We start from the raw sequence: 27,954 nt of genomic DNA, 5'->3' as shown, positions 1-27,954 counted from the left end.
CAGAAGATGAAAAAACACACAAAAAACACCAAAAGCGATTGCACAATTTTTTCATGATAATTTCTATACTGTGTATCCGGCTTTATTGGTGGTTATGAAGAATTCTAAAGAATAATATATTAAAACTGAAGCAAAATTTACAGCGTATCATATTTATACACAATCCTATACACACCTGCTACAATAGAGAATTCTCCCATTCACATCTGTGTCAGTATAAAACAAATATGTGTATCTGCCCTACGTCTGATATCTGGAGCCTCAGTGTAGGGAGCACAGACACAACTAGCTGCAGTAACCCAACATGGCCACTACACAGTGCACGGAGCTGTCTCCGAGGGGCAGAATAAGACTGCCCTGGGCCCGGGGCAATATGAATATACAAGTCATATACAAGCTAAATGAATGCCCCTACAAGTCTGGAATCACCTCCTGGAATCAGCTTCTCGGGGAATGGAAGATGTTTCCCTTCTGACAATCTGTAACTTTTTTCAATCTGATGTTTTAGGACCTTCGAAGAATATTCAAAGGTCCTGAAATGTGTAAATTTGTGTAAATGTTTGTTAAGGGATGGAACAGTTGTATGAGGATTTTGGGATTAAGGTCCTTCTGCGCAGGCACAAGGTTTCCTTTGCGGTAAGCCAATGTCATAGTGACAGGTTCCCTTACAATCATGTACTAAATATGTATGCAAATGACCTGAGAAAGGTCCAATAAATGATTATCATATTCAGCTGTCCAGCATATTCATGAGTGGGAGGCACAGCGACACCCCCAGAGCTTGACTGACCAGTATAATGATGTGACACTCCTGGTGCTGGCGCCCCCTGCAGCCTTTGTGTGTGTATGAGAGATTCAACTGTTCCAGGAAGAAGCCATGTATAGCAGAACAAGTCAGGTACTTGTGTAGCTGATGTCTGTGTCTATCACATGTGTATAGGAGGAGAGAACATGTCAGATACTTCTGTAGCTGATGTCTGTGTCTCACATGTGTATAGGAGGAGAGAACATGTCAGGCACTTGTGTAGCTGATGTCTGTGTCTCACATGTGTATAGGAGGAGAGAACATGTCAGGTACTTATGTAGCTGATGTCTGTGTCTCTCACATGTGTATAGGAGGAGAGAACATGTCAGGTACTTGTGTAGCTGATATATGTGTCTCACATGTGTATAGGAGGGGAGAACACATCAGGTACTTGTGTAGCTGATGTCTGCATATATCACATGTGTATAGGAGGAGAGAACATGTCAGGTACTTGTGTAGCTGATGTCTGTGTTTCACATGTGTATAGGATGAGAGAACATGTCAAGTACTTGTGTAGCTGATGTCTGTGTCTCACATGTGTATAGGAGGAGAGAACATGTCAGGTACTTGTGTAGCTGATATATGTGTCTCACATGTGTATAGGAGGAGAGAACATGTCAGGTACTTGTGTAGCTGATATATGTGTCTCACATGTGTATAGGAGGGGAGAACACATCAGGTACTTGTGTAGCTGATGTCTGCATATATCACATGTGTATAGGAGGAGAGAACATGTCAGGTACTTGTGTAGCTGATATATGTGTCTTACATGTGTATAGGAGAGTACATGTCAGGTACTTGTGTAGCTGATGTCTGTGTCTCACATGTGTATAGGAGGAGAGAACATGTCAGGTGCTTGTGTAGCTGATGTCTGTGTCTCTCACATGTGCATAGAACATGTCAGGTACTTGTGTAGCTGATATATGTGTCTCACACATGTGTATAGGAGGAGAGAACACATCAGGTACTTGTGTAGCTGATATATGAGTCTCACATGTGTATAGGAGGAGAGAACATGTCAGGTACTTGTGTAGCTGATATATGTGTCTCACATGTGTATAGGAGGAGAGAACATGTCAGGCACTTGTGTAGCTGATATATGTGTCTCACATGTGTATAGGAGGAGCAAACATGTCAAGTACTTGTGTAGCTGATGTCTGTGTCTCACATGTGTATAGGAGGAGAGAACATGTCAGGTACTTGTGTAGCTGATGTCTGTTTCTCTCACATGTGTATAGGAGAAGAGAACATGTCAGGTACATGTGTAGTTGATGTCTGTGTCTCACATGTGTATATCAGAACATGTCAGGTACTTGTGTAGCTGATGTCTGTGTCTCTCACATGTGTATAGCAGAACATGTCAGGTATTTGTGTAGCTGATGCCTGTGTCTCTCACATGTGTATAGAAGAACATGTCAAGTACTTGTGTAGCTGATGCCTGTGTCTCACATGTGTATAGGAGAAGAGAACATGTCAGGTACTTGTGTAACTGATGTCTGTTTCTCTCACATGTGTGTAGGAGGAGAGAACATGTCAGGTACATGTGTAGCTGATGTCTGTGTCCCACATGTGTATAGCAGAACATGTCAGGTACTTGTGTAGCTGATGTCTGTGTCTCTCACATGTGTATAGCAGAACATGTCAGGTATTTGTGTAGCTGATGTCTGTGTCTCACATGTGTATAGGAGGAGAGAACATGTCAGGTGCTTGTGTAGCTGATGTCTGTGTCTCTCACATGTGCATAGAACATGTCAGGTACTTGTGTAGCTGATATATGTGTCTCACACATGTGTATAGGAGGAGAGAACACATCAGGTACTTGTGTAGCTGATATATGAGTCTCACATGTGTATAGGAGGAGAGAACATGTCAGGTACTTGTGTAGCTGATATATGTGTCTCACATGTGTATAGGAGGAGAGAACATGTCAGGCACTTGTGTAGCTGATATATGTGTCTCACATGTGTATAGGAGGAGCAAACATGTCAAGTACTTGTGTAGCTGATGTCTGTGTCTCACATGTGTATAGGAGGAGAGAACATGTCAGGTACTTGTGTAGCTGATGTCTGTTTCTCTCACATGTGTATAGGAGAAGAGAACATGTCAGGTACATGTGTAGTTGATGTCTGTGTCTCACATGTGTATATCAGAACATGTCAGGTACTTGTGTAGCTGATGTCTGTGTCTCTCACATGTGTATAGCAGAACATGTCAGGTATTTGTGTAGCTGATGCCTGTGTCTCTCACATGTGTATAGCAGAACATGTCAGGTATTTGTGTAGCTGATGCCTGTGTCTCTCACATGTGTATAGAAGAACATGTCAAGTACTTGTGTAGCTGATGTCTGTGTCTCACATGTGTATAGGAGAAGAGAACATGTCAGGTACTTGTGTAACTGATGTCTGTTTCTCTCACATGTGTGTAGGAGGAGAGAACATGTCAGGTACATGTGTAGCTGATGTCTGTGTCCCACATGTGTATAGCAGAACATGTCAGGTACTTGTGTAGCTGATGTCTGTGTCTCTCACATGTGTATAGCAGAACATGTCAGGTATTTGTGTAGCTGATGCCTGTGTCTCTCACATGTGTATAGCAGAACATGTCAGGTACTTGTGTAGCTGATGTCTGTTTCTCTCACATGTGTATAGGAGTAGAGAACATGTCAGGTACTTGTGTAGCTGATGTCTGTGTCTATCACATGTGTATAGGAGGAGAGAACCTGTCAGGTACTTGTGTAGCTGATGTCTGTGTCTCACATGTGTATAGGAGGAGAGAACATGTCAGGTACTTGTGTAGCTGATGTCTGTGTCTCTCACATGTGTATTAGGAGGAGAGAGCATGTCAGGTACTTGTGTAGCTGATGTCTGTTTCTCTCACATGTGTATTAGGAGGAGAGAACATGTCAGATACTTGTGTAGCTGAAGTCCGTGTCTCTTACATGTGTATAGCAGAACATGTCAGGTACTTGTGTAGCTGATGTCTGTATCTATCACATGTGTATTAGGAGGAGAGAACATGTCAGATACTTGTGTAGCTGATGTCTGTGTCTATCACATGTGTATAGCAGAACATGTCAGGTACTTGTGTAGCTGATGTCTGTATCTATCACATGTGTATTAGGAGGACAGAGCATGTCAGCAGATAAAGCACAGGCACTAGCAATGCTTTACTATACATTACACACCGACATGAGCAGGGGGAGGAGAGGGGAAGGGTAACCGGGGTGACATCACTTCCTGTCTCCATGTGCCCAGCCATATTTACATAATGAAGAAAGATGATTTGAATTATTAATGTATGAATTGACTAGATAAAGCCTGGGATGGATCCCTGTGAGCTGCTCCATCAGGTACTGGTGACAGAAGTAGTTACAGAGACCTGATGACAGGTGTCCTTTAAAGTGCACCTTTCACCCCTTCCACTAAGTGCACTTCCTTTCATACTTTATTACGTCTCTTTCCACTGGTTTGGAAGCAGTTGTAATTATTTTTGCTCCCCTACCATTTCTTAGCAATCAGTGCATTAAGCTCCTGCTCCTGATATGCTAATTAGGCTTTTATTGTCAGGTGGGTGGTTCAAGGCTCCCTGCTTCATCCCCGGGCTACCCACCGGACAGTAGAGAGCCTAAATATCATATTGACTGCCAGATCTGAAGACTTGGGTTGGGACATCTGACATCTTTAATGCTGTTGATGTATCTGCGAAATTACATTTACAATTGAGATTCTTCTTCTTCCACTGATCTGTGCAAACCTGGAATAAATTTCAAAAAGTTCCTCCGGACACTTCTTCTTCTCCCTTTACGTGGTAATGTCCCAAAAACATTTGATAGACTTACGGAGTCCCAGTTGGGTGACATTGGTTCGCTTTCACTGCTGGTCGCACTAATACTTCGGTGACGAGATAGAGAAGACCTCATGGAGGAAAGTCCATGGATCTTATACATGAAGTCTTCTTCTGTACTAGACTGACGACTGAAGCAAGCGTCTGGTCCAGAGTCTTCATCGAGCTCAGACATTGATCCAAGTCCATCCTCACTGTTCAGGATGATGGAGCTCAGACGGCTTCTTCCACTGCTCGAGCTTGACAATCTGTGCTTATTCAGGAAGGACCCGGGTGTTGGATTCCCAAACATCTTGGAATGAATGGAGTCCAGTTCTTCCAGAATTTTTCCCTCATTTACAGAACCTGCAAAGTTAATAAAAAGAATACAATGCAAGATATTACTAATTTAGATTATATGGGGCACATTTACTTACCCAGTCCAGTCGCGATCCCGCGACGCGTTGTCCGACGAGGATTCGGGTCTGCCGGGAATTCACTAAGGTCATGTGCCCGATATCCAGCAGGTGTCACTGCTGCGCCGAGGTCCGCCGGAGATCACCTTCCTCTTCCCGCTGTATGTAAGTGCTGATCTTGCGAAACTCTTTCTGTCACATGGGGTGGATGCGCCACAATCCGATCGCGTGCGCCAAAACCCGGGGCAATTCAGCACAAAACGGAAATATTCGAGAAAACCCGACGGAATCGCGGCCGCAAAAAGTCTTTTAAAAATTCATGAAATGAAAGAGACAAAGTAGTCTAGAGATGTGCAAATCTTTTATGTGTAATGACCCCGAGTTGGGGCCTTTTCAATTTTTTTTGCCTGGTAATCCTGCTGGAGTGGACATCGTAGGCCTGATCAACCTGTTGTCTGCAACCCAGGGATGCAGCTACAGAATTTAACCCAGTTTTCCTTATTGATCTCTACATAATCTCCTGTTTATGCTGCATATGTATATAATATATGTATATAACAGCACCTCCTTGTGGCAAATATGGGTATATATTATGTGTGTTTTCTTTATTTGCATATTTAAAGGAACCTACCATGAGGATCTGATGGTAAATTCCTCCTGCCTCTGCCCTGATCTGTAATTTAATAATCTTGGAACCGAACTGGTTAAATACTTTATATTAGTCATATGTAAATTAGCCGCAGAGGCTCCTGGGGCGGTGAGTCGCTTAAGTGAAATATCTATGTTTTAGACCAATTTACAAGGACGACTGGAGCAAAACCAGGTGTGACCGAAGTTTGTGGTAATTATAAAAAAGATTCTAAAAATAGGATCTTGGTTGATTCGTTCGTAGAGATGAGTTGACTTGGTCGACCTTTGTATTTGGCCCTTATCGGTGGATTGGTGGCCGAACAGAAGGCCCTAGTAACTAGCCCCGGCTATGACTGGCCAGGGGGACTTCCACTGGGCAATCATAGCTTTGGCTTGTTGCTAGTGGCTTTCATTTGCCGGATTGGATGTTCGGCCGCCAATCTGGTGATATGTCCGGGTCGGGTGGTCGAATCCAAAAGCTGAACCCTAACAGGAATGCCAGGCGCTCATCTCCTCTGACGAGATTTACCTTGAAGTAGCTGATGTTCTTTTCTTAACGTACTTTGTAATTCTTTCCATTTTGATCGAAAATCTTCCTATAAATTATAAAAAAAAATGATATTTTTCTTCTAGATTTTGTCTTAGATGCAAGAAGTTTCTGAAATATAAAATCCTGCGCTGAGAACTAAAAAGATGAAGCTGCAGCACAGGAAACCAAATATCTGCTCAGAGAGCGGAAAATTCTTCAGAAAGCCTGGAAACTTTTTGTTCTTTGCATGAGAACAGTCAGACAGAGTAGCGGCCGTCACCACAGTCTGGTCCCGGGAGGCGGGTGTCATCGTACGTGCAGGTAAGTATCCACCACCCGCAGCGCAGAGATACCAGCTGACGGTTTCCTTTACTGTCAGGCGAAGCTACAAAGACGAATAATCTGCACCCGACTAGGGGACGGCTCTAAGTCTTTAGTCTCCAATGAGGAGAAACATTTCAAATAGCGCAGACTGACGAGTACGAGGCTGGATAGATCCCTCTCTGCTCGGTGGTGAGTGAATTAAAGGGATAAGCCTAAGGATATGCTCTCAGTATCCGGTCAGTGGGATCAGGCTGCCCTGGGGTACAAGAAGCTTTTGTAGGAGGAAGTTTCCAGAAGCAGAAGGATGTGACCATTGTAATAGCCTGGGAAGCCCATCATCTGCTTCCATCAGCTTCCCCTGATTGGTCAGGGTGCTGGACTACGCTGATTGGTGCGGAGTCTGGGTATATTCAGGTCATGTTGAGTCTGGGGACTGCGTACTAGATGTCCTGGTATTATATAAGCCTGTGATAGGGGCTATAGCTTAATTTGGGGGAGGGCTAAAGTGTAGACTTTACAATAAACCTGGACTTAATACTGAGAAGGACCTTCACCCATAAATTCCTTGTTCATCTGTTCCTGCTCTCAATACACATGTTCACAAGAGCCATTTCAGGACCTTTGAAGGTCCTCCAAAGGACCTGAAGCAAACAGAAGGGGCACATTCTCCATTACCCAGAAGCTGATTCGAGTACCAAATGTAAGAAGTGATTCCAGACTTGTAGGGGATATAATAGTCACACAGACCATGGGGTCTTACTCCGCCCCTGTCTGGACTTGATGCCATAGGTTGGAATTCTCTGTGGATACATACTGTAACTCACCTTTAATATGAGCAGCTTAGCGCTGAGTTCTGCTTGTCTAGTTTTCGCACTATATTCTGTTTCCATTCTGCAAAGAAAAATTGCATATGAGAGACAGGATAGACGTGAACCATTGGAGTCATCAATGTAACAACAGCACATCAGCATCTATGAAAGAGACCATACAAGAGACAGTAATAAAATAGACCATACAAGAGACAGTAATAAAAGAGACCATACAGAGACAGTAATGAAAGAGAATGCATACGAGACAGTAATGAGAGAGACCATACAAGAGACAGTAATAAAAGAGACCATACAAGAGACAGTAATGAGAGAGACCATACAAGAGACAGTAATGAGAGAGACCATACAAGAGACAGTAATGAGAGAGACCATACAAGAGACAGTAATAAAAGAGACCATACAAGAGACAGTAATAAAAGAGGCCATACAAGAGACAGTAATGAAAGAGAATGCATACGAGACAGTAATGAGAGAGACCATACAAGAGACAGTAATGAAAGAGACCACACCAGAGACAGTCATGAAAGAAACCATACACGAGACAGTAATGAAAGAGACCATACAAGAGACAATAATAAAAGGGACCATACAAGAAACAGTAATAAAAGAGACCATACAGAGACAGTAATGAAAGAGAATGCATACGAGACAGTAATGAGAGAGACCATACAAGAGACAGTAATAAAAGAGACCATACAAGAGACAGTAATGAGAGAGACCACACAAGAGACAGTCATGAAAGAAACCATACACGAGACAGTAATGAAAGAGAATGCATACGAGACAGTAATGAGAGAGACCATACAAGAGACAGTAATGAGAGAGACCATACAAGAGACAGTAATAAAAGAGACCATACAAGAGACAGTAATGAGAGAGACCATACAAGAGACAGTAATGAGAGAGACCATACAAGAGACAGTAATGAAAGAGACCATATAAGAGACAATAATAAAAGGGACCATACAAGAGACAGTAATGAAAGAGAATGCATACGAGACAGTAATGAAAGAGACCATACAAGAGACAATAATAAAAGGGACCATACAAGAGACAGTAATGAAAGAGAATACACACGAGACAGTAATGAAAGAGACCATACAAGAGACAATAATAAAAGGGACCATACAAGAGACAGTAATAAAAGAGACCATACAAGAGACAGTAATGAAAGAGACCATACAAGAGACAGTAATGAAAGAGACCACACAAGAGACAGTCATGAAAGAAACCATACACGAGACAGTAATGAAAGAGAATGCATACGAGACAGTAATGAGAGAGACCACACAAGAGACAGTAATAAAAGAGACCATACAAGAGACAGATACAAATAGGCTCAGTCTGTAGTCTCATTACTATAGGCTCATTACTATAGGCTCAGTCTGTAGTCTCATTACTATAGGCTCATTGCTATAGGCTCAGTCTGTAGTCTCATTACTATAAGCTCAGTCTGCAGTCTCATTACTATAGGCTCAGTCTGTAGTCTCATTACTATAGGCTCATTACTATAGGCTCAGTCTGTAGTCTCATTACTATAGGCTCAGTCTGCAGTCTCATTACTATAGGCTCAGTCTGTAGTCTCATTACTATAGGCTCATTACTATAGGCTCATTACTATAGGCTCATTACTATAGGCTCAGTCTGTAGTCTCATTACTATAGGCTCATTACTATAGGCTCATTACTATAGGCTCATTACTATAGGCTCAGTCTGCAGTCTCATTACTATAGGCTCATTACTATAGGCTCATTACTATAGGCTCAGTCTGTAGTCTCATTACTATAGGCTCATTACTATAGGCTCAGTCTGTAGTCTCATTACTATAGGCTCAGTCTGTAGTCTCATTACTATAGGCTCATTACTATAGGCTCATTACTATAGGCTCATTACTATAAGCTCAGTCTATAATTTTCATTTTGTATTATCATTTTTCCTCTTTTTCGCAAGGATTTTTGACAATGGCTGTCACTTCATTTCCACCAACCTGAGAAAGTTTCCTGAAGATCGGATGAGCTCCACCATCTGCTGGTGACTGAATCCTTCCATGTTCACCCCATTAATATTTATGAGCATTTCACCTAAAATGTGAGAAATCAGATGTTATAGGGAGGATTGAAGGGAACCTGTCACCAGGATTTACCCTGCTACACTACTACTCCCCTCAACGTCCCCTAAATGCCCTTTCCAAACTACCACTTTTACTCATTTACCTATAATCTCCCCAAGGTCAGACAAATATGACTCTTCTCATCACATGAGATGGAATTAGTGGCCTCTCCTGACTCGTCTGATTTAGTAAATATTTGTATTTCACATAACTTGCCAATTCTGGAACGGAAAAGTGTGGCCACTGACCGGCAATGAGTCCAGCGTGACTGGAGGGGCTGTGCTCATGCACCTTGTACACGTATGTCCTCAGGTCCGTCCCACGCAGATGCTGCAGCTTGTATGTCTACAACAGTCACCAGAAATAATAAATACCAAAGCATAACACTTCCAAACCTAACGCTGCATAATAGTCACTTTATTCAATACTTTATTTACACAATATCAAAAATTAAATCATTAAAAACCACAGAAACAACACAAAATAGGTGGTGGTCAAATCAAAGTGCAGGTATATCCCACAGTGGGGCATGAAAGTAAATACAATAGGGGATTGAAATAATACACAGACATTGGGGGTCATTTACTAAGGGTCCGATTCGCGTTTTCCCGACGTGTTACCCAAATATTTCTGTTTTGCGCCAATTTTCCCTGAATTGCCCTGAGATTTTGGCGCACGTGATCGGATTGTGGCGCATCGGCGCTGGCATGCATGCGACGGAAATCGGGGGGCGTGGCCGAACGAAAACCCGACAGATTCGGAAAAACCGCCGCATTTAAAAAAAAAAGGGTTGCGGGGCTTGCACTTACCTGCACCAGGAATAGGCCGGTGAACTTGAGTGCATTCAGGGGAACTTCAGCGCAGCAGTGCCACCTGGTGGACGTCGGAGGAACTGCCTTAATAAATCCCGGCCGGACCCGAATCCAGCGAAGAGAACACGCCGCTGGATCGCGAATGGGCCGGGTAAGTAAATCTGCCCCAAAAAATGCCTACCACCAAGTCTTAAGTCCCCAGACCACCACCACAGCACCCCGACGTACGTTTCGCCGTCGCTTCCTCAAGGGGGTGTCAAGAAGTCACGAGAAGGTAGAAAAATCTTACTCTGAATCATTTTATAGTCAGAAATCTGAAAAGATTTATTGAAATTTTCGGATACAATGTAACCAGCGAAAATGTGACATTACCGGTGGCCATAGGAGAGCGCAGGAAGCCACTGGTTATGTTTTTACTAGGGAACTGCTGCAAAATAATGAAACTAGGGGGCAGTGTGGTATAGAAAATACTATAGACAATATATATTGCCCGAGGCGACACTGTGGTCGATTGTAAATACATTTCATTTTTAGAGATTTATCACAAGTGTCTGAGAGCAGATCTGTCCTAGTGGCTCATGGCAACCAATCAGAGCTCAGCTTCCATTTTCCTACAGCAGTTTATACAATCAAAGCTGAGCTCTGATTGGTTGTCTTGAGCGACCAGAACAGTTTTGCCCCAAGACACTTCTGATAAATCTTCCCCATTGTCTTTTTTAGCCCCTGGAGCACCGGATATGGAGCCTCCACATCTCCTACAGGTACATAGACTGGGGATGAGCGCTCCGAAACCTCACGACCCGAATAGGGATGAGATCGCAAATTGAGGACCTGAACCCAAACTTCAGACAGTTTGGTATTTGGGTTCACCTGCGCCAGTACAGGGGTGTTAACCCTTTAAAATCCATTGGCAAAGCCGCCATTTTCCCTAGGATTGTCACCACCCGATGACGTCAAGCGGCCGATGGCTGGATTTAAAGCACTAACTCGAGGTCCAGGTACCTGAACAGAACTTCTCTTTGAGGTTTGAATGAAACTGAATGGGTCATCAGTGATTTATCGGTGACCCGGCTTCTTGTGCCAATGTTTTTAGTCTTAAGAACTTTTTCGATTTATCACAGCGGCTTAAAGAGCTTCATAAATGCGGCACATGAGGTGTTAATGTCCGCAGGAGACTTCACAGTGAAAAGTGGAAAAATAGTTGCAAATTTAGAGTAGGAAACTGAAAAATGTTGCAAAACAAGATACACAATATATTTCCCTCTCACCAAGGGGGGGGGGGGGGTAAACTTTTCTGTTATGTCCGGTCTCTCCTTCCATCTATAACCATAAAACGTATAGAATTATCTGCCCCAATGTACAATCCAATATTTGATTAGAAGATTTTTCAATTTACCTGAATTTCAAATCCAAAGGGTTCGTTATCCTGTTTTGTAATAAGCACAATCCTCCTGAAATACAAGATACATCCAAGGCTTAAGGTTTAGGAAACACAACATTAGCGGAACATGTGACCGCAGCCTCAGGGTCTCCGCTGCCTGGGTGGTCTCTCATCAGGAGCTTCAAGAAGAGAAGGCAAAGAGTTGGCGTTGATGGAGAAACTGTCAGAGAATTTATCAAAAATACAGCTGGTGACAGATTCCCATAGAGCCCTAGTAACGGAATGATCCCCTTCTTTTAGATAAAAAATAGTGATTCTGCGCCCACATCACCGATCACTGGACGCAGGCAGCGATACTACCACTTCCTGCGCCAATTGTCCGGCCCAGGCGCCAATGCCGTTGCCTATGGGTCATAGAGAGGACTCATCTCTGAGATCCAGGCACTGTCGCCTAAGCAATGATGTCAGTGCCTGGAGCAGAAAATCTTGGGAGCCCGGAGATGGCTGCAGGGAGCGCAGGCAGGTGAGTAATCATTTTTTTATTGTTTTGGCTGTGCTGCATGTACACTGCTGAGACATGTGTGGGGACTACTTATATACTGCTGGGGGCTAGTTATATACTGCTGGACATGTGCGGGGATACCTCTATACTTCCAGGAGCTACCTGTATACTGCAGGGCATGTGTGGGGGCTACCTATATACTGCTGGGGGGCTAGTTATATACTGCTGGACATGTGCGGGGATACCTCTATACTTCCAGGAGCTACCTGTATACTGCAGGGCATGTGTGGGGACTACTTATATACTGCTGGGGGCTAGTTATATACTGCTGGACATGTGCGGGGATACCTCTATACTTCCAGGAGCTACCTGTATACTGCAGGGCATGTGTGGGGGCTACCTATATACTGCTGGGGGGCTAGTTATATACTGCTGGACATGTGCGGGGATACCTCTATACTTCCAGGAGCTACCTGTATACTGCAGGGCATGTGTGGGGACTACCTATATACTGCTGGGGGCTAGTTATATACTGCTGGACATGTGCGGGGATACCTCTATACTTCCAGGAGCTACCTGTATACTGCAGGGCATGTGTGGGGGCTACCTATATACTGCTGGGGGCTAGTTATATACTGCTGGACATGTGCGGGGATACCTCTATACTTCCAGGAGCTACCTGTATACTGCAGGGCATGTGTGGTGGCTACTTATATACTGCTGGGGGCTAGTTATATACTGCTGGACATGTGCGGGGATAGCTCTATACTTCCAGGAGATACCTGTATACTGCTGGGCATGTGTGGTGGCTACTTATATACTGCTGGGGGCTAGTTATATACTGCTGGACATGTGCGGGGATACCTCTATACTTCCAGGAGCTACCTGTATACTGCTGGAACATGTGTGGGGACTACTTATATACTGCTGGGGGCTAGTTATATACTGCTGGACATGTGCGGGGATACCTCTATACTTCCAGGAGATACCTGTATACTGCTGGGCATGTGTGGTGGCTACTTATATACTGCTGGGGGCTAGTTATATACTGCTGGACATGTGCGGGGATACCTCTATACTTCCAGGAGCTACCTGTATACTGCAGGGCATGTGTGGGGACTACTTATATACTGCTGGGGGCTAGTTATATACTGCTGGACATGTGCGGGGATAGCTCTATACTTCCAGGAGCTACCTGTATACTGCTGGAACATGTGTGGGGACTACTTATATACTGCTGGGGGCTAGTTATATACTGCTGGACATGTGCGGGGATAGCTCTATACTTCCAGGAGCTACCTGTATACTGCAGGGCATGTGTGGGGGCTACCTATATACTGCTGGGGGGCTAGTTATATACTGCTGGACATGTGCGGGGATACCTCTATACTTCCAGGAGATACATGTATACTGCAGGGCATGTGTGGGGACTATTAATATACTGCTGGGGGCTAGTTATATACTGCTGGACATGTGCGGGGATACCTCTATAGTTCCAGGAGATACCTGTATACTGCTGGAACATGTGTGGGGACTACTTATATACTGCTGGGGGCTAGTTATATACTGCTGGACATGTGCGGGGATACCTCTATACTTCCAGGAGATACCTGTATACTGCTGGGCATGTGTGGTGGCTACTTATATACTGCTGGGGGCTAGTTATATACTGCTGGACATGTGCGGGGATACCTCTATACTTCCAGGAGCTACCTGTATACTGCAGGGCATGTGTGGGGGCTACCTATATACTGCTGGGGGCTAGTTATATACTGCTGGACATGTGCGGGGATACCTCTATACTTCCAGGAGATACCTGTATACTGCTGGGCATGTGTGGTGGCTACTTATATACTGCTGGGGGCTAGTTATATACTGCTGGACATGTGCGGGGATACCTCTATACTTCCAGGAGCTACCTGTATACTGCTGGAACATGTGTGGGGACTACTTATATACTGCTGGGGGCTAGTTATATACTGCTGGACATGTGCGGGGATACCTCTATACTTCCAGGAGCTACCTGTATACTGCAGGGCATGTGCGGGGGCTACCTATATACTGCTGGGGGCTAGTTATATACTGCTGGACATGTGCGGGGATACCTCTATACTTCCAGGAGCTACCTGTATACTGCAGGGCATGTGCGGGGGCTACCTATATACTGCTGGGGGCTAGTTATATACTGCTGGACATGTGCGGGGATACCTCTATACTTCCAGGAGCTACCTGTATACTGCAGGGCATGTGTGGTGGCTACTTATATACTGCTGGGGGCTAGTTATATACTGCTGGACATGTGCGGGGATACCTCTATACTTCCAGGAGCTACCTGTATACTGCAGGGCATGTGTGGGGACTACTTATATACTGCTGGGGGCTAGTTATATACTGCTGGACATGTGCGGGGATACCTCTATACTTCCAGGAGCTACCTGTATACTGCTGGAACATGTGTGGGGACTACTTATATACTGCTGGGGGCTAGTTATATACTGCTGGACATGTGCGGGGATACCTCTATACTTCCAGGAGCTACCTGTATACTGCTGGAACATGTGTGGGGACTACTTATATACTGCTGGGGGCTAGTTATATACTGCTGGACATGTGCGGGGATACCTCTATACTTCCAGGAGATACCTGTATACTGCTGGGCATGTGTGGTGGCTACTTATATACTGCTGGGGGCTAGTTATATACTGCTGGACATGTGCGGGGATACCTCTATACTTCCAGGAGCTACCTGTATACTGCAGGGCATGTGTGGGGACTACTTATATACTGCTGGTGGCTAGTTATATACTGCTGGACATGTGCGGGGATACCTCTATACTTCCAGGAGCTACCTGTATACTGCAGGGCATGTGTGGGGGCTACTTATATACTGCTGGGGGCTAGTTATATACTGCTGGACATGTGCGGGGATACCTCTATACTTCCAGGAGCTACCTGTATACTGCAGGGCATGTGTGGGGGCTACCTATATACTGCTGGGGGCTAGTTATATACTGCTGGACATGTGCGGGGATACCTCTATACTTCCAGGAGATACCTGTATACTGCTGGGCATGTGTGGTGGCTACTTATATACTGCTGGGGGCTAGTTATATACTGCTGGACATGTGCGGGGATACCTCTATACTTCCAGGAGCTACCTGTATACTGCTGGAACATGTGTGGGGACTACTTATATACTGCTGGGGGCTAGTTATATACTGCTGGACATGTGCGGGGATACCTCTATACTTCCAGGAGCTACCTGTATACTGCAGGGCATGTGCGGGGGCTACCTATATACTGCTGGGGGCTAGTTATATACTGCTGGACATGTGCGGGGATACCTCTATACTTCCAGGAGCTACCTGTATACTGCAGGGCATGTGTGGTGGCTACTTATATACTGCTGGGGGCTAGTTATATACTGCTGGACATGTGCGGGGATACCTCTATACTTCCAGGAGCTACCTGTATACTGCAGGGCATGTGTGGGGGCTACCTATATACTGCTGGGGGCTAGTTATATACTGCTGGACATGTGCGGGGATACCTCTATACTTCCAGGAGCTACCTGTATACTGCAGGGCATGTGTGGGGACTACTTATATACTGCTGGGGGCTAGTTATATACTGCTGGACATGTGCGGGGATACCTCTATACTTCCAGGAGCTACCTGTATACTGCTGGAACATGTGTGGGGACTACTTATATACTGCTGGGGGCTAGTTATATACTGCTGGACATGTGCGGGGATACCTCTATACTTCCAGGAGATACCTGTATACTGCTGGGCATGTGTGGTGGCTACTTATATACTGCTGGGGGCTAGTTATATACTGCTGGACATGTGCGGGGATACCTCTATACTTCCAGGAGCTACCTGTATACTGCAGGGCATGTGCGGGGGCTACCTATATACTGCTGGGGGCTAGTTATATACTGCTGGACATGTGCGGGGATACCTCTATACTTCCAGGAGCTACCTGTATACTGCAGGGCATGTGTGGGGGCTACCTATATACTGCTGGGGGCTAGTTATATACTGCTGGACATGTGCGGGGATAGCTCTATACTTCCAGGAGATACCTGTATACTGCTGGGCATGTGTGGTGGCTACTTATATACTGCTGGGGGCTAGTTATATACTGCTGGACATGTGCGGGGATACCTCTATACTTCCAGGAGCTACCTGTATACTGCTGGAACATGTGTGGGGACTACTTATATACTGCTGGGGGCTAGTTATATACTGCTGGACATGTGCGGGGATAGCTCTATACTTCCAGGAGCTACCTGTATACTGCAGGGCATGTGTGGGGGCTACCTATATACTGCTGGGGGGCTAGTTATATACTGCTGGACATGTGCGGGGATACCTCTATACTTCCAGGAGATACCTGTATACTGCTGGGCATGTGTGGTGGCTACCTATATACTGCTGGGGGCTAGTTATATACTGCTGGACATGTGCGGGGATACCTCTATAGTTCCAGGAGATACCTGTATACTGCTGGAACATGTGTGGGGACTACTTATATACTGCTGGGGGCTAGTTATATACTGCTGGACATGTGCGGGGATACCTCTATACTTCCAGGAGATACCTGTATACTGCTGGGCATGTGTGGGGGCTACTTATATACTGCTGGGGGCTAGTTATATACTGCTGGACATGTGCGGGGATACCTCTATACTTCCAGGAGCTACCTGTATACTGCAGGGCATGTGTGGGGGCTACCTATATACTGCTGGGGGCTAGTTATATACTGCTGGACATGTGCGGGGATACCTCTATACTTCCAGGAGCTACCTGTATACTGCAGGGCATGTGTGGTGGCTACTTATATACTGCTGGGGGCTAGTTATATACTGCTGGACATGTGCGGGGATACCTCTATACTTCCAGGAGCTACCTGTATACTGCAGGGCATGTGTGGGGGCTACCTATATACTGCTGGGGGCTAGTTATATACTGCTGGACATGTGCGGGGATACCTCTATACTTCCAGGAGCTACCTGTATACTGCAGGGCATGTGTGGGGGCTACCTATATACTGCTGGGGGCTAGTTATATACTGCTGGACATGTGCGGGGATACCTCTATACTTCCAGGAGCTACCTGTATACTGCAGGGCATGTGTGGGGGCTACTTATATACTGCTGGGGGCTAGTTATATACTGCTGGACATGTGCGGGGATACCTCTATACTTCCAGGAGCTACCTGTATACTGCAGGGCATGTGTGGGGGCTACCTATATACTGCTGGGGGCTAGTTATATACTGCTGGACATGTGCGGGGATACCTCTATAGTTCCAGGAGATACCTGTATACTGCTGGAACATGTGTGGGGACTACTTATATACTGCTGGGGGCTAGTTATATACTGCTGGACATGTGCGGGGATACCTCTATACTTCCAGGAGATACCTGTATACTGCTGGGCATGTGTGGGGGCTACTTATATACTGCTGGGGGCTAGTTATATACTGCTGGACATGTGCGGGGATACCTCTATACTTCCAGGAGCTACCTGTATACTGCAGGGCATGTGTGGGGGCTACCTATATACTGCTGGGGGCTAGTTATATACTGCTGGACATGTGCGGGGATACCTCTATACTTCCAGGAGCTACCTGTATACTGCAGGGCATGTGTGGTGGCTACTTATATACTGCTGGGGGCTAGTTATATACTGCTGGACATGTGCGGGGATACCTCTATACTTCCAGGAGCTACCTGTATACTGCAGGGCATGTGTGGGGGCTACCTATATACTGCTGGGGGCTAGTTATATACTGCTGGACATGTGCGGGGATACCTCTATACTTCCAGGAGATACCTGTATACTGCAGGGCATGTGTGGTGGCTACTTGTATACTGATATAGCATGTGTGTGGGTTACCTATATACTGAAGGAGCATGTGTGGGCTACCATTATAATATTGTGTGGGAGCTATCTATATACTAATGGAGTATATGTGGGGGGCTACCAACATACTGAAGTGGCATGTGTGTGGGATACCTATATACTGCTGGGCATGTGCTGAGAGCCTGGAACTACGTATATGCTGGGGGGTGGGCATGTGTCCGCTTCCTATATCCTGGAGGCATGTGTCAGGGCTACTTATATACTGTGGGTATGTGACTGGTCTACCTATATACTGTGGGTATGTGACTGGTCTACCTATATACTGTGGGCATGTGACGGGTCTACCAATCTATTGGGGAGCATGTGCAGGGCAACCTATATATTGGGGAGCATGTGCAGGGCTACCTATATATTGGGGAGCATGTGCAGGGCTACCTATATATTGGGGGTGCTCTCCTATCTAATTTAATTAGGATTTGTTGGTGTTAAAAGGGAAACTATGCTGCAGGGGGAACATTGTGGAGATTTATCTAGGGTACATTATATATTGACTGATTTTTTTTTAGGGACGAAGTGTGGGGATGTTCTCCAGAGGCCAAAGTCACCCGGGTGGCAAATTCTGCAGTTTCCATGGCGTTCTCTATCTGATGGAGAAGAATTGGAAACAATGAAGAGACTACAGGAAGAAGAGACGGATGGACGAGAACAACACAAATATAGAACGAAACAGCATCAGCCTAACAGTAAGTGATGTCTGTGACCGAGTGCAGCCCAAATGTGCAGAACATGTAATGCTGGTATATATTGATGTGTGTAGTGCATGTAATGCTGGTATATATTGATGTGTGTATTGCATGTAATGCCGGTATATAGTGATGTATGCAGTACATGTAATGCTAATATATATTGATGTGTGTAGTATATGTAATGCTGGTTTATGTTGATGTGTGTACTGCATGTAATGCTGGTATATGGTGATGTGTGTAGTGCATGTAATGCTGGTATATGGTGATGTGTGTAATACATGTAATGCTGGTATATATTGATGTGTGTAGTACATGTAATGCTGGTATATATTGATGTGTGCGGTACATGTAATGCTGGTATATGGTGATGTGTGTAATACATGTAATGCTGGTATATAGTGATGTGTGAAGTACATGTAATGTTGGTATACATTGATGTGTGTAGTGCATGTAATGCTGGTATATGTTGATGTGTGTAATACATGTAATGCTGGTATATGTTGATGTGTGTAATACATGTAATGCTGGTATATAGTGATGTGTGAAGTACATGTAATGCTGGTATATATTGATGTGTGTAGTGCATGTAATGCTGGTATATGGTGATGTGTGTAATACATGTAATGCTGGTATATAGTGATGTGTGAAGTACATGTAATGCTGGTATAAAGTGATGTGTGCAGTTCATGTAATGATGATATATATTGATGTGTGTAGTACTTGAAATGCTGGTATATATTGATGTGTGCAATACATGTAATGTTGGTATATATTGATGTGTGTAGGACATGTAATGCTGGTATATATTGATGTGTGCAATACATGTAATGTTGGTATATATTGATGTGTGTAGTACATGTAATGCTGGTATATATTGATGTGTGCGGTACATGTAATGCTGGTATATGGTGATGTGTGTAATACATGTAATGCTGGTATATATTGATGTGTGTAGTATATGTAATGCTGGTATATGGTGATGTGTGTAATACATGTAATGCTGGTATATAGTGATGTGTGAAGTACATGTAATGCTGGTATAAAGTGATGTGTGCGGTACATGTAATGCTGGTATATGGTGATGTGTGTAACACATGTAATGCTGGTATATAGTGATGTGTGAAGTACATGTAATGCTGGTATAAAGTGATGTGTGCGGTACATGTAATGCTGGTATATGGTGATGTGTGTAACACATGTAATGCTGGTATATATTGATGTGTGTAATGCATGTAATGCTGGTATATGGTGATGTGTGTAATACATGTAATGCTGGTATATAGTGATGTGTGAAGTACATGTAATGCTGGTATAAAGTGATGTGTGCAGTTCATGTAATGATGATATATATTGATGTGTGTAGTACTTGAAATGCTTGTATATATTGATGTGTGCAATACATGTAATGTTGGTATATATTGATGTGTGAAGTACATGTAATGCTGGTATATGGTGATATTTGTAGTACATGTAATGCTGGTATATATTAATGTGTGTAGTACATGTAATGCTGGTATATATTGATGTGTGAAGTACATGTAATGCTGGTATATATTGATGTGTGTAGGACATGTAATGCTGGTATATATTGATGTGTGAAGTACATGTAATGCTGGTATATGGTGATGTTTGTAGTACATGTAATGCTGGTATATATTGATGTGGTTATTTATTGTTAATATGTATTTATCAGCTTATATATATATATTTTGGTTTATATCTATATGTGCAGGATATTATTATCAGTGCTGCTTATTCCTTGCTGGTGAATTCTTATATGTGCAGCCTGCTCGTTGGTATCTTTATATTCATTGTTGGAATATATTTATATTTGTGGTATATAGGATCTGCTGTCATTTTTTTGCAGAGGCTATAATATGGATGACAAAGGATCCAACCACCATAACCTCCAGCTGTTCACAGATAATAGAATAGGGAGCAGATAGCGCTGTTGTCCGGGTAGTGGCTGACTTCTGTCACTGCAGTTACCTGGTCTGACCAATACACAGTCACCAAGGGAAGAGAAAATTGTCGAGTTAGGAATTTAAAACATTTTAGATGATTCCTCTTCTAGTTTCTTCAGATGTCACAATGACTTGAACAAGTTTTACACTTACTATGTTTTAGTCAATGGTCCAGTAATTTTATATTAAAGTTGATAAAAATTTTGGTAAATTCCACCTGCTCTGATACTGCAACTACCTGGAAGATAACTGCTGTACAAACTGATAAGAAGACTTTATGAAGGGTCCCATCACCAAAAACTAAAGACCTGACTCTTAGCACCAGATGCACCTCCATCAGAACCTCTGTGTGACATCATAGCCTCCCTTCATACCTCATTATACACTCAGGTGGACCGACCTGTTTGGTTCTGTCTCCTCGGAGTCAACCAGTGAATTTGATCTTGACTTCATAACCTGTAAAGAAAGTTAAAGGCGTCATTTACAAAACTCGGATTCTGGACTTTTCTTAGGCTCTAAACAAGAACACAATAGACCATCAGCCACTTTTATAGTCAAAACATTGTATCCAATTCCAGGTAAAATCAGAATAATCCACTATTTCTTTTAAGACCCGCCCCCCGAGGAGCCAATATCAAATTTTCAGGGCTGAAACAGTGAAGAAGCCTTTGAGAATAATCTGGTTCTTTTCCTTTTTCTGATTTTATCACACTTTATTTTTTATAGAACATCATAATATTTGTATAAATTTGTTGCAATACATAAATACCCTTTAAATATAATTCACACAGAGGCACTTGAGGGTCCCCATTCTCATGGGTCACAACTGTCAAAGTCCAATTGATCTGAGGCATTGGCCCTACCCTGTGAATTGTGGAAATTTGAAGATTGTGGAAATCCCCCTTAAAAGGGTTGTTCATCTGTTTTCCCCTTTTGACAGAATATAGAATAACAATGTTTTGGGGGGGGGTCCACTGCTGGGATTACAAGAAGAGACCCCCACAAATCATGAGAATAAGATACCCACCAATCACAAGAATGGGACCCCCACAAATCATGAGAATAAGATCCCCACCAACACAAGAATGGGGCCCCCATAAATCATGAGAATAAGATCCCCACCAACACAAGAATGGGGCCCCCATAAATCATGAGAATAAGATCCCCACCAACACAAGAATGGGGCCCCCATAAATCATGAGAATAAGATCCCCACCAATCACAAGAATGGGACCCCCACAAATCATGAGAATAAGATCCCCACTAATCACAAGAATGGGACCCCCACAAATCATGAGAATGAGATCCCCACTAATCACAAGAATGGGACCCCCACCAATCATGAGAATAAGATACCCACTAATCACAAGAATGGGACCCCCACCAATCATGAGAATAAGATACCCACTAATCACAAGAATGGGACCCCCACCAATCTCAAGAATGGGACCCCCACCAATCACAAGAATGGGGCCCCCACCAACCATGAGAATGGGACCCCCACCAGATCTTATGTCAATCCTGTAAGTAGCTACATGAGCTGCAGGTGCACTGGAGCAAGGAGCTAAACGTGGGTTATAGGTTGATGTATTCAGATGATCTGGTGTCAGAGGAAGGATGTGGCTGGTGGATGTGGCTGGTGGATGTGGCTGGACACTGATGCTCCTTGAAGTTATCTGATTTAGAGGAACATTTTCAGACACCTTCATGACATCTTTATATGAAATGACTTCAAGTTACCGGAGTCTTTAGCACTTGAGGCCTCATAAAATGTTTTCAGTCTTCTGGTAGGAAGTTGAGCGTTCTGGTAATCAGAAGTTATAACCCGTCCCCTGTCGTATCACTGGAGGTGACAAGACCGGGGGTCCCTACTCTTCCATGTGAATGTAGTGGTGGTTGATCCTGTTCACGATTACTCTATAGCAGTGATGGCGAACCTTTTACAGACAGAGTGCCCAAACTACATCCAAAATCCATTTATTTACCGTGAAGTGCCAGCATAGAAGTCTATACAGTAACTTATTGCTTCCTGTTCTTCCACATCTTTCAATTGTATTGGCCATCTGAGGCCAACAATATAGTTGACAGAAGGAAGGCAAATTCAAACTATCATTGTAGCTTCTCTGTACAGAAAGAAATGGTGGGTCCAGCAAGATGACCTCCAAAGATAATGCAGTTCTGTTAACACCTTTTTACTTTCCCCGCAGTTCGAAACAGCCAATAAAGTGTCACTTTAAAATAGTGCAGAGAGCAGCATCTCTTAAATTGAAGATTCAGTGTTTGGTGAACTCTGCCCTTGGACAATGGTCTGAGTGCCCACAGAAAGGGCTCCGAGTGCCACCTCTGGCACCCGTGCCATAGGTTCGCCACCACTGCTCTATAGGATGAGCCAGGATACTCTGCAGACCTCCAGTCCATGACGACCACAGTAAGAGGAGACCTTATTATTACAAGAATTCTTTATATACATAACCGGACTTTCTTATTGGTTCCCGTCACTGATATTATTGGTAACTTTTAAGTTGTTTTTAGATGAGCTCTAAATTTTTCATTAAATAAAACCTTACTTATAGTCTAAACATCCAAGTATTTGAGAAGTTCCTCTACATGTTCACAGTCTATGTTTCCTTTCTCTCGCATAGTGTGGTCTGTACAGTTCTTCTCCATATACAGTACACTAATGTCTGTAAGTAGCATTGACCTACCTTCTTGTGGCCCCGAGGTAACGTGGCCAAAGCCCCCGCCAAGCCATGACCTCCTCGGCCTCCATCCAAGCCATTACTCCACAATGTTTTGGAACAAGCTCCACAATTGTTAAGCACCAGGTTTTCCAGCTGAGATCCACACGTGTCCCTGGTCCGTGGCCTCATGGTGGACATGATGATGATGATGACGACCTCTCAGCCGATTCTCCTTACCGAAACTTCATATCTACTTAAAAACCAGAAAATGCATTGCCTGCTGTAAATGAGAACGGAAACAGTGCTTGTGGTTTCCTATGTAAAGCGCCTAAATCTTTTGTGTTAGCAGAGGAGAAATATGTTGTCTACATTAACCCTTGCACAACCAGAACCTGACAAGTGAGAGATAATGACCAAAAACAAGCGTAGAGGAAGATTGTAGAAGATCTCCCCTGGCAACACATTACAAACACCGGCCGGCCGTCGTGTACGAGAAGAAAAAAGAGGTTTCCTCCAACTCTCCAAAAATATCCTCAAAGGTTAATTAGATGTGTGACATCTGTCCCAGGAGAGTGTAGGACGAAGAGATGCGGACCTCCTCCTCTACGGACCGAGAGGGATAAAAGTTATTATCATCTGGTTATAATGGATAGGGCCGGAGTGAAAACTATCGTTCAGTGTTCAGTGCCCCTATATAAAGGAATATATATATATATAGACACCACCACCAAAGGCGGCCATTAGAGATGAGCAGACCCATAGTTTCCGTTAGGGTTCAGCGGATCAGCCTGGGCATATTGCAGAATTGCCGGCTGAACAGTCAAACCGACAAATTTAGACCCTTAGCTACGAGCTATGGCCGTGATTGTCCAGCAAATCAACAACCCTTGCTATTAGCCATGGCCATGATTAGCCGGATGGACAACCCCTAGCCCAGTGATGGCGAACCTCTTGGAGACAGAGTGCCCAAGCTACAACCAAAACCCACTTATATGTCACAAAGTGCCAACATGACAATGTAAGCAGCAACTTATTGATCCCTGCTGTATCACAGATTTAATCTTATTGGTGTCCTGAGATCATCAATACAATAGAAAGATGATGGAAAAATTTGGATTGTATATTCCCTCCAGGGTCCCCTGTAGAGGAAGAATCAGGGGACCCAGAGCAGGAGCTCCAATGACAATCCATCTCTATCTGCACCTTCTCGCTCCTCCTGTAGTCCTGGCAGCTAAATAGCTCTGAGAATGGCACGTCCTGGGCTGTAATGGATCACAGGAGAAAGCCTTAATTGGATCATAGCTGGCAGACTCTGTGTTGGAGTGAAGGCTTGAGTGCCCACAGAAAGGGCTCCGAGTGCCACCTCTGGCACCAGTGCCATAGGTTCGCCACCACTGCTCCAGCCAATCATGGCCATAGCTAGTAGCAAGGGACTGGATTGGCTGTTGAGCCGCTAATCTGGGAATACATCCAGGTTGCACGGCTGAACGCAAACTATGAACCTGCAATAAATCTTCGGGTCCGCTCAGCTCTAGTGGCCATACATTTGGTACCAACATCTGCTGCACCCACTCATTTTGGCAGACCGGCTGACTACCTGGTGTGCATGAGGGTGTCCTGGCCTGACATGTTGGACATGTTACATTATGTATGCAGAAAGCAGAAAAGTTGCTGCTGGAGGTTTGGGTTCTGCTCTCATCCTATTCACTACACATGCACGCTCAGCCAACCTGGTGTCAGAGGGTGGAATTACTGTTGGCACCACGAGCATTCGGCTGAAGGTACAAGAACACTTCATCTGATGATCAGTCCCTCACGAATATATTTCCATGGGTTGTCATGGACACGGTCAACGTAATCTTTAAAGTGAGTCCAGTCTAGTGGAGGAAAATGGGTCAAGTCCTGGGATTCATGTCAGGAATCCACTTTGTTCTGAGACTTCCATGAACATGAGGACGTTGGAACCTCTTAAACCTTCATTGATTAGTAGCTGCTAACCTCCTGCAGATGTGGATCCACATTGTGACATTGATCTATCCTCAGGCTGCTATTATTGGTGTTTCCTCTCTTACCTTACGTAGCTCTTCCTTGTTCTTCTACTCTCACTCCTCCACCGCTTCCCCTCTGCCCTTCTCATCCGCCCTCTTACCCTCCTAGGCAGAGTGACAGCTTTCTCCTCCGTTAGGGGCGTTAGATACAGATACTACATTCTAGTCTAACGACAAGTCATTTATCAGGTTTCAGCAGAGGAGTCCCGGGGTGTGTCTGCCTCGTCACAGAATGCCTGAAATTCTCCAAAATATTCACTTATTAAATATGAAGTATGACCCAAAGACAGCAGAATCAGCCATGGGTGGTCAGGGACCCTAGACGCGGCCATGATCTCCTCCTCCACAGACCGGGTGTTATTAGTTAATATTTATATATGGGGAGAATCTGATGAAGTACTTTATTACAGTCTGTGAGCCGACTCCTTCCAAGGGTCTTTGGGAATTGACCTGTTGGAGTATTGCGGGCCCTGATGCTCCACGCCCTATTGTAAAAGAGGTCACCCACATAGGGGTAGATTTACTTACCCGGTCCTGACGCGATTCCGCGGTGCGTTGTCCGATGAGGATACGGGTCTGCCGCAATTCACTAAGATCGTGCGTCCAATTTTCTTCCTGTGTCGCTTCCGTGCTGAGGTCCGCCGGAGTTCACCTTCTTCTTCCCCATGCATGTGAGTGCTGATCTTGCGACACAATTCAGTTTTTAAATTCCGCGGTTTGACCAAATCTGCGGGTTGTCCCGCCCCCCCCCCCCCCCCCGATTTCTGTCGCGTGCAAGCCGATGCGCCACAATCCGATCGCAAGCGGTGGAAATCGTCAGGAAACCCAACGAAAATGCAGACCCTTAGTAAATGAGCCCCATAATGTTTAGCCAAATATTTCAGTAAGAAAATTAAAAAATAGATCCACCCCCTCTTACTAAAAGATCAACAAGGGATTCCCCCAATTAGGACTCTGGAATGTGTAGCTATTGCTAGGGGTTAATGTTGATAACTGGGAATATCCCCTGATTACCCGTGTTGTGTTACTTGTATTGCTGCCGGATGGAAACACTTTGTATCTCTCCAAGGTAGACAAACCCTAGGAGGCAAAAAACTGCTCACTACAGGAGAAAGAACAGAAAAAAAGCCCCAAAAATTGTACTGCCTGGATTGCACTTACCCAAGCAGCTCCAGTGATATGTTCCTCAGTCATACTCTCCTTTTTCAAAATTTAAAAATGAGAATTATTTAAAAGCTATAAAATAAAAAAAATATTTGAAAATTATAATTTAAAAAAATTCAAATCAGCTGCATGTGCTACGATGGGTGTTACCAGAAATGACCCCCCCCCCCTCATAGCCCTGAGTACCCCTCCTACCAACCACTTTCTTGCCTCCCACTGTCAGCTACATCACAAACTTTAAATTTCACTCCCCTGAAAGGCGGCTACTGTGGAGACACTGGACAAAGACACTCGCCTGTGAAGTATCAAGAACATGGTCTGTGGGGGGGGGGTGTATTCGGTGCTCTGGGGCGGGGTAGTCAATTTTTGGTGACGCCTAGTGATAAACAGACCCAATGTGGTTCGGGATCGTCCGAGTATAAAAATTATGTTAAGGGCTGGGTCCGTGGACCAAACCGGAAACCTCCGCTAATTGACACAAGTGGTCGGTGTTATCCGGCAATGTTGGACGTGGTTCTTAACATTGTGGGTTCGGATCTTCTCAATACCAGCGATTCCCACCGTGTGCGGCTCATTTGCAAAGTCTTACTTTTACAAAAAGGTGAGCGAAATAGATAATTCTAAGTACAGATTCTGAATGAGGAATCTTCTGCTGGAGCTGCTTTGTGGCACAATCCAGACAGTGAATTACTATTATCACCCGCTCCTGCAATAAAACAAATCCTTTACACTGCATCAAGCTCAATGGTTTAAGAATCCAGTGGAAAGTTTCAGATCTTTTCCTACTCCCAGGGTCGGCTCCAAATTTCAGTAGACCCCATGGCGACAGACCCTCAGTAGACACCTGGGCAACAGACCCTCAGTAGGCCCCTGGGTGACAGACCCTCAGTTGGCCCCTAGGCGACAGACCCTCAGTCGGCCCCTAGGCGACAGACCCTCAGTTGGCCCCTGGGTGACAGACCCTCAGTAGGCCCCTGGGTGACAGACCCTCAGTAGGCCTCTGGGTGACAGACCCTCAGTAGGCCCCTGGGTGACAGACCCTCAGTAGGCCCCTAGGCGACAGACCCTCAGTAGGCCCCTGGGTGACAGACCCTCAGTTGGCCTCTGGGTGACAGACCCTCAGTAGGCCCCTGGGTGACAGACCCTCAGTAGGCCCCTAGGCGACAGACCCTCAGTTGGCCCCTGGGCGACAGACCCTCAGTAGGCCTCTGGGTGACAGACCCTCAGTAGGCCCCTAGGCGACAGACCCTCAGTTGGCCCCTGGGCGACAGACCCTCAGTAGGCCCCTGGGCGACAGACCCTCAGTAGGCCCCTGGGC

At 44.8% G+C, this 27,954-nt stretch overlaps 1 protein-coding gene across 4 annotated transcripts; it reads right to left on the bottom strand.

The window, feature by feature from the left end:
* Nucleotides 1–83: 83 nt before the first annotated feature.
* Nucleotides 84–26,681, bottom strand: CYTIP (cytohesin 1 interacting protein). 4 transcript variants are annotated; one of them, XM_072122468.1, is made up of 9 exons: nt 26,634–26,681; nt 23,449–23,677; nt 21,144–21,199; nt 11,675–11,729; nt 9,715–9,811; nt 9,344–9,437; nt 7,351–7,417; nt 6,203–6,269; nt 84–4,993 (listed from the first exon to the last, which is right to left on the bottom strand). In XM_072122468.1, exons 2-9 carry the CDS (start codon nt 23,620–23,622, stop codon nt 4,518–4,520), a joined length of 1,086 nt encoding a protein of 361 aa, XP_071978569.1. In that variant the 5' UTR covers nt 23,623–23,677; nt 26,634–26,681; the 3' UTR covers nt 84–4,517. The 4 variants fall into 4 exon arrangements, with proteins under 4 accessions (XP_071978569.1, XP_071978568.1, XP_071978567.1 ...); XM_072122467.1 differs by having other exon boundaries at nt 23,449–23,674; XM_072122466.1 differs by lacking the exon at nt 26,634–26,681 and adding an exon at nt 25,497–25,601 and having other exon boundaries at nt 23,449–23,674.
* Between the last annotated feature and the right edge of the window lie 1,273 nt (nt 26,682–27,954).

Source organism: Engystomops pustulosus, chromosome 8, assembly GCF_040894005.1.
Source record: "Engystomops pustulosus chromosome 8, aEngPut4.maternal, whole genome shotgun sequence".
Taxonomy (NCBI): Eukaryota; Metazoa; Chordata; class Amphibia; order Anura; family Leptodactylidae; genus Engystomops; species Engystomops pustulosus.
Note: the sequence above shows the minus strand (reverse complement) of the source record. Positions and strands in the feature narration are given on the sequence as shown.

What these genes read in the sequence shown, in the direction of transcription:
- CYTIP (XM_072122468.1), bottom strand. Translation starts at nt 23,622, where the DNA reads ATGTCCACCATGAGGCCACGGACCAGGGACACGTGTGGATCTCAGCTG. An exon ending in CCTTTGGATTTGAAATTCAG is followed by an intron (nt 9,812 to 11,674) that starts GTAAATTGAAAA and finishes TGACTGTTGTAG; the next exon opens with ACATACAAGCTGCAGCATCT. An exon ending in AGAACATCAGCTACTTCAAG is followed by an intron (nt 4,994 to 6,202) that starts GTAAATCTCGTC and finishes TTAACTTTGCAG; the next exon opens with GTTCTGTAAATGAGGGAAAA.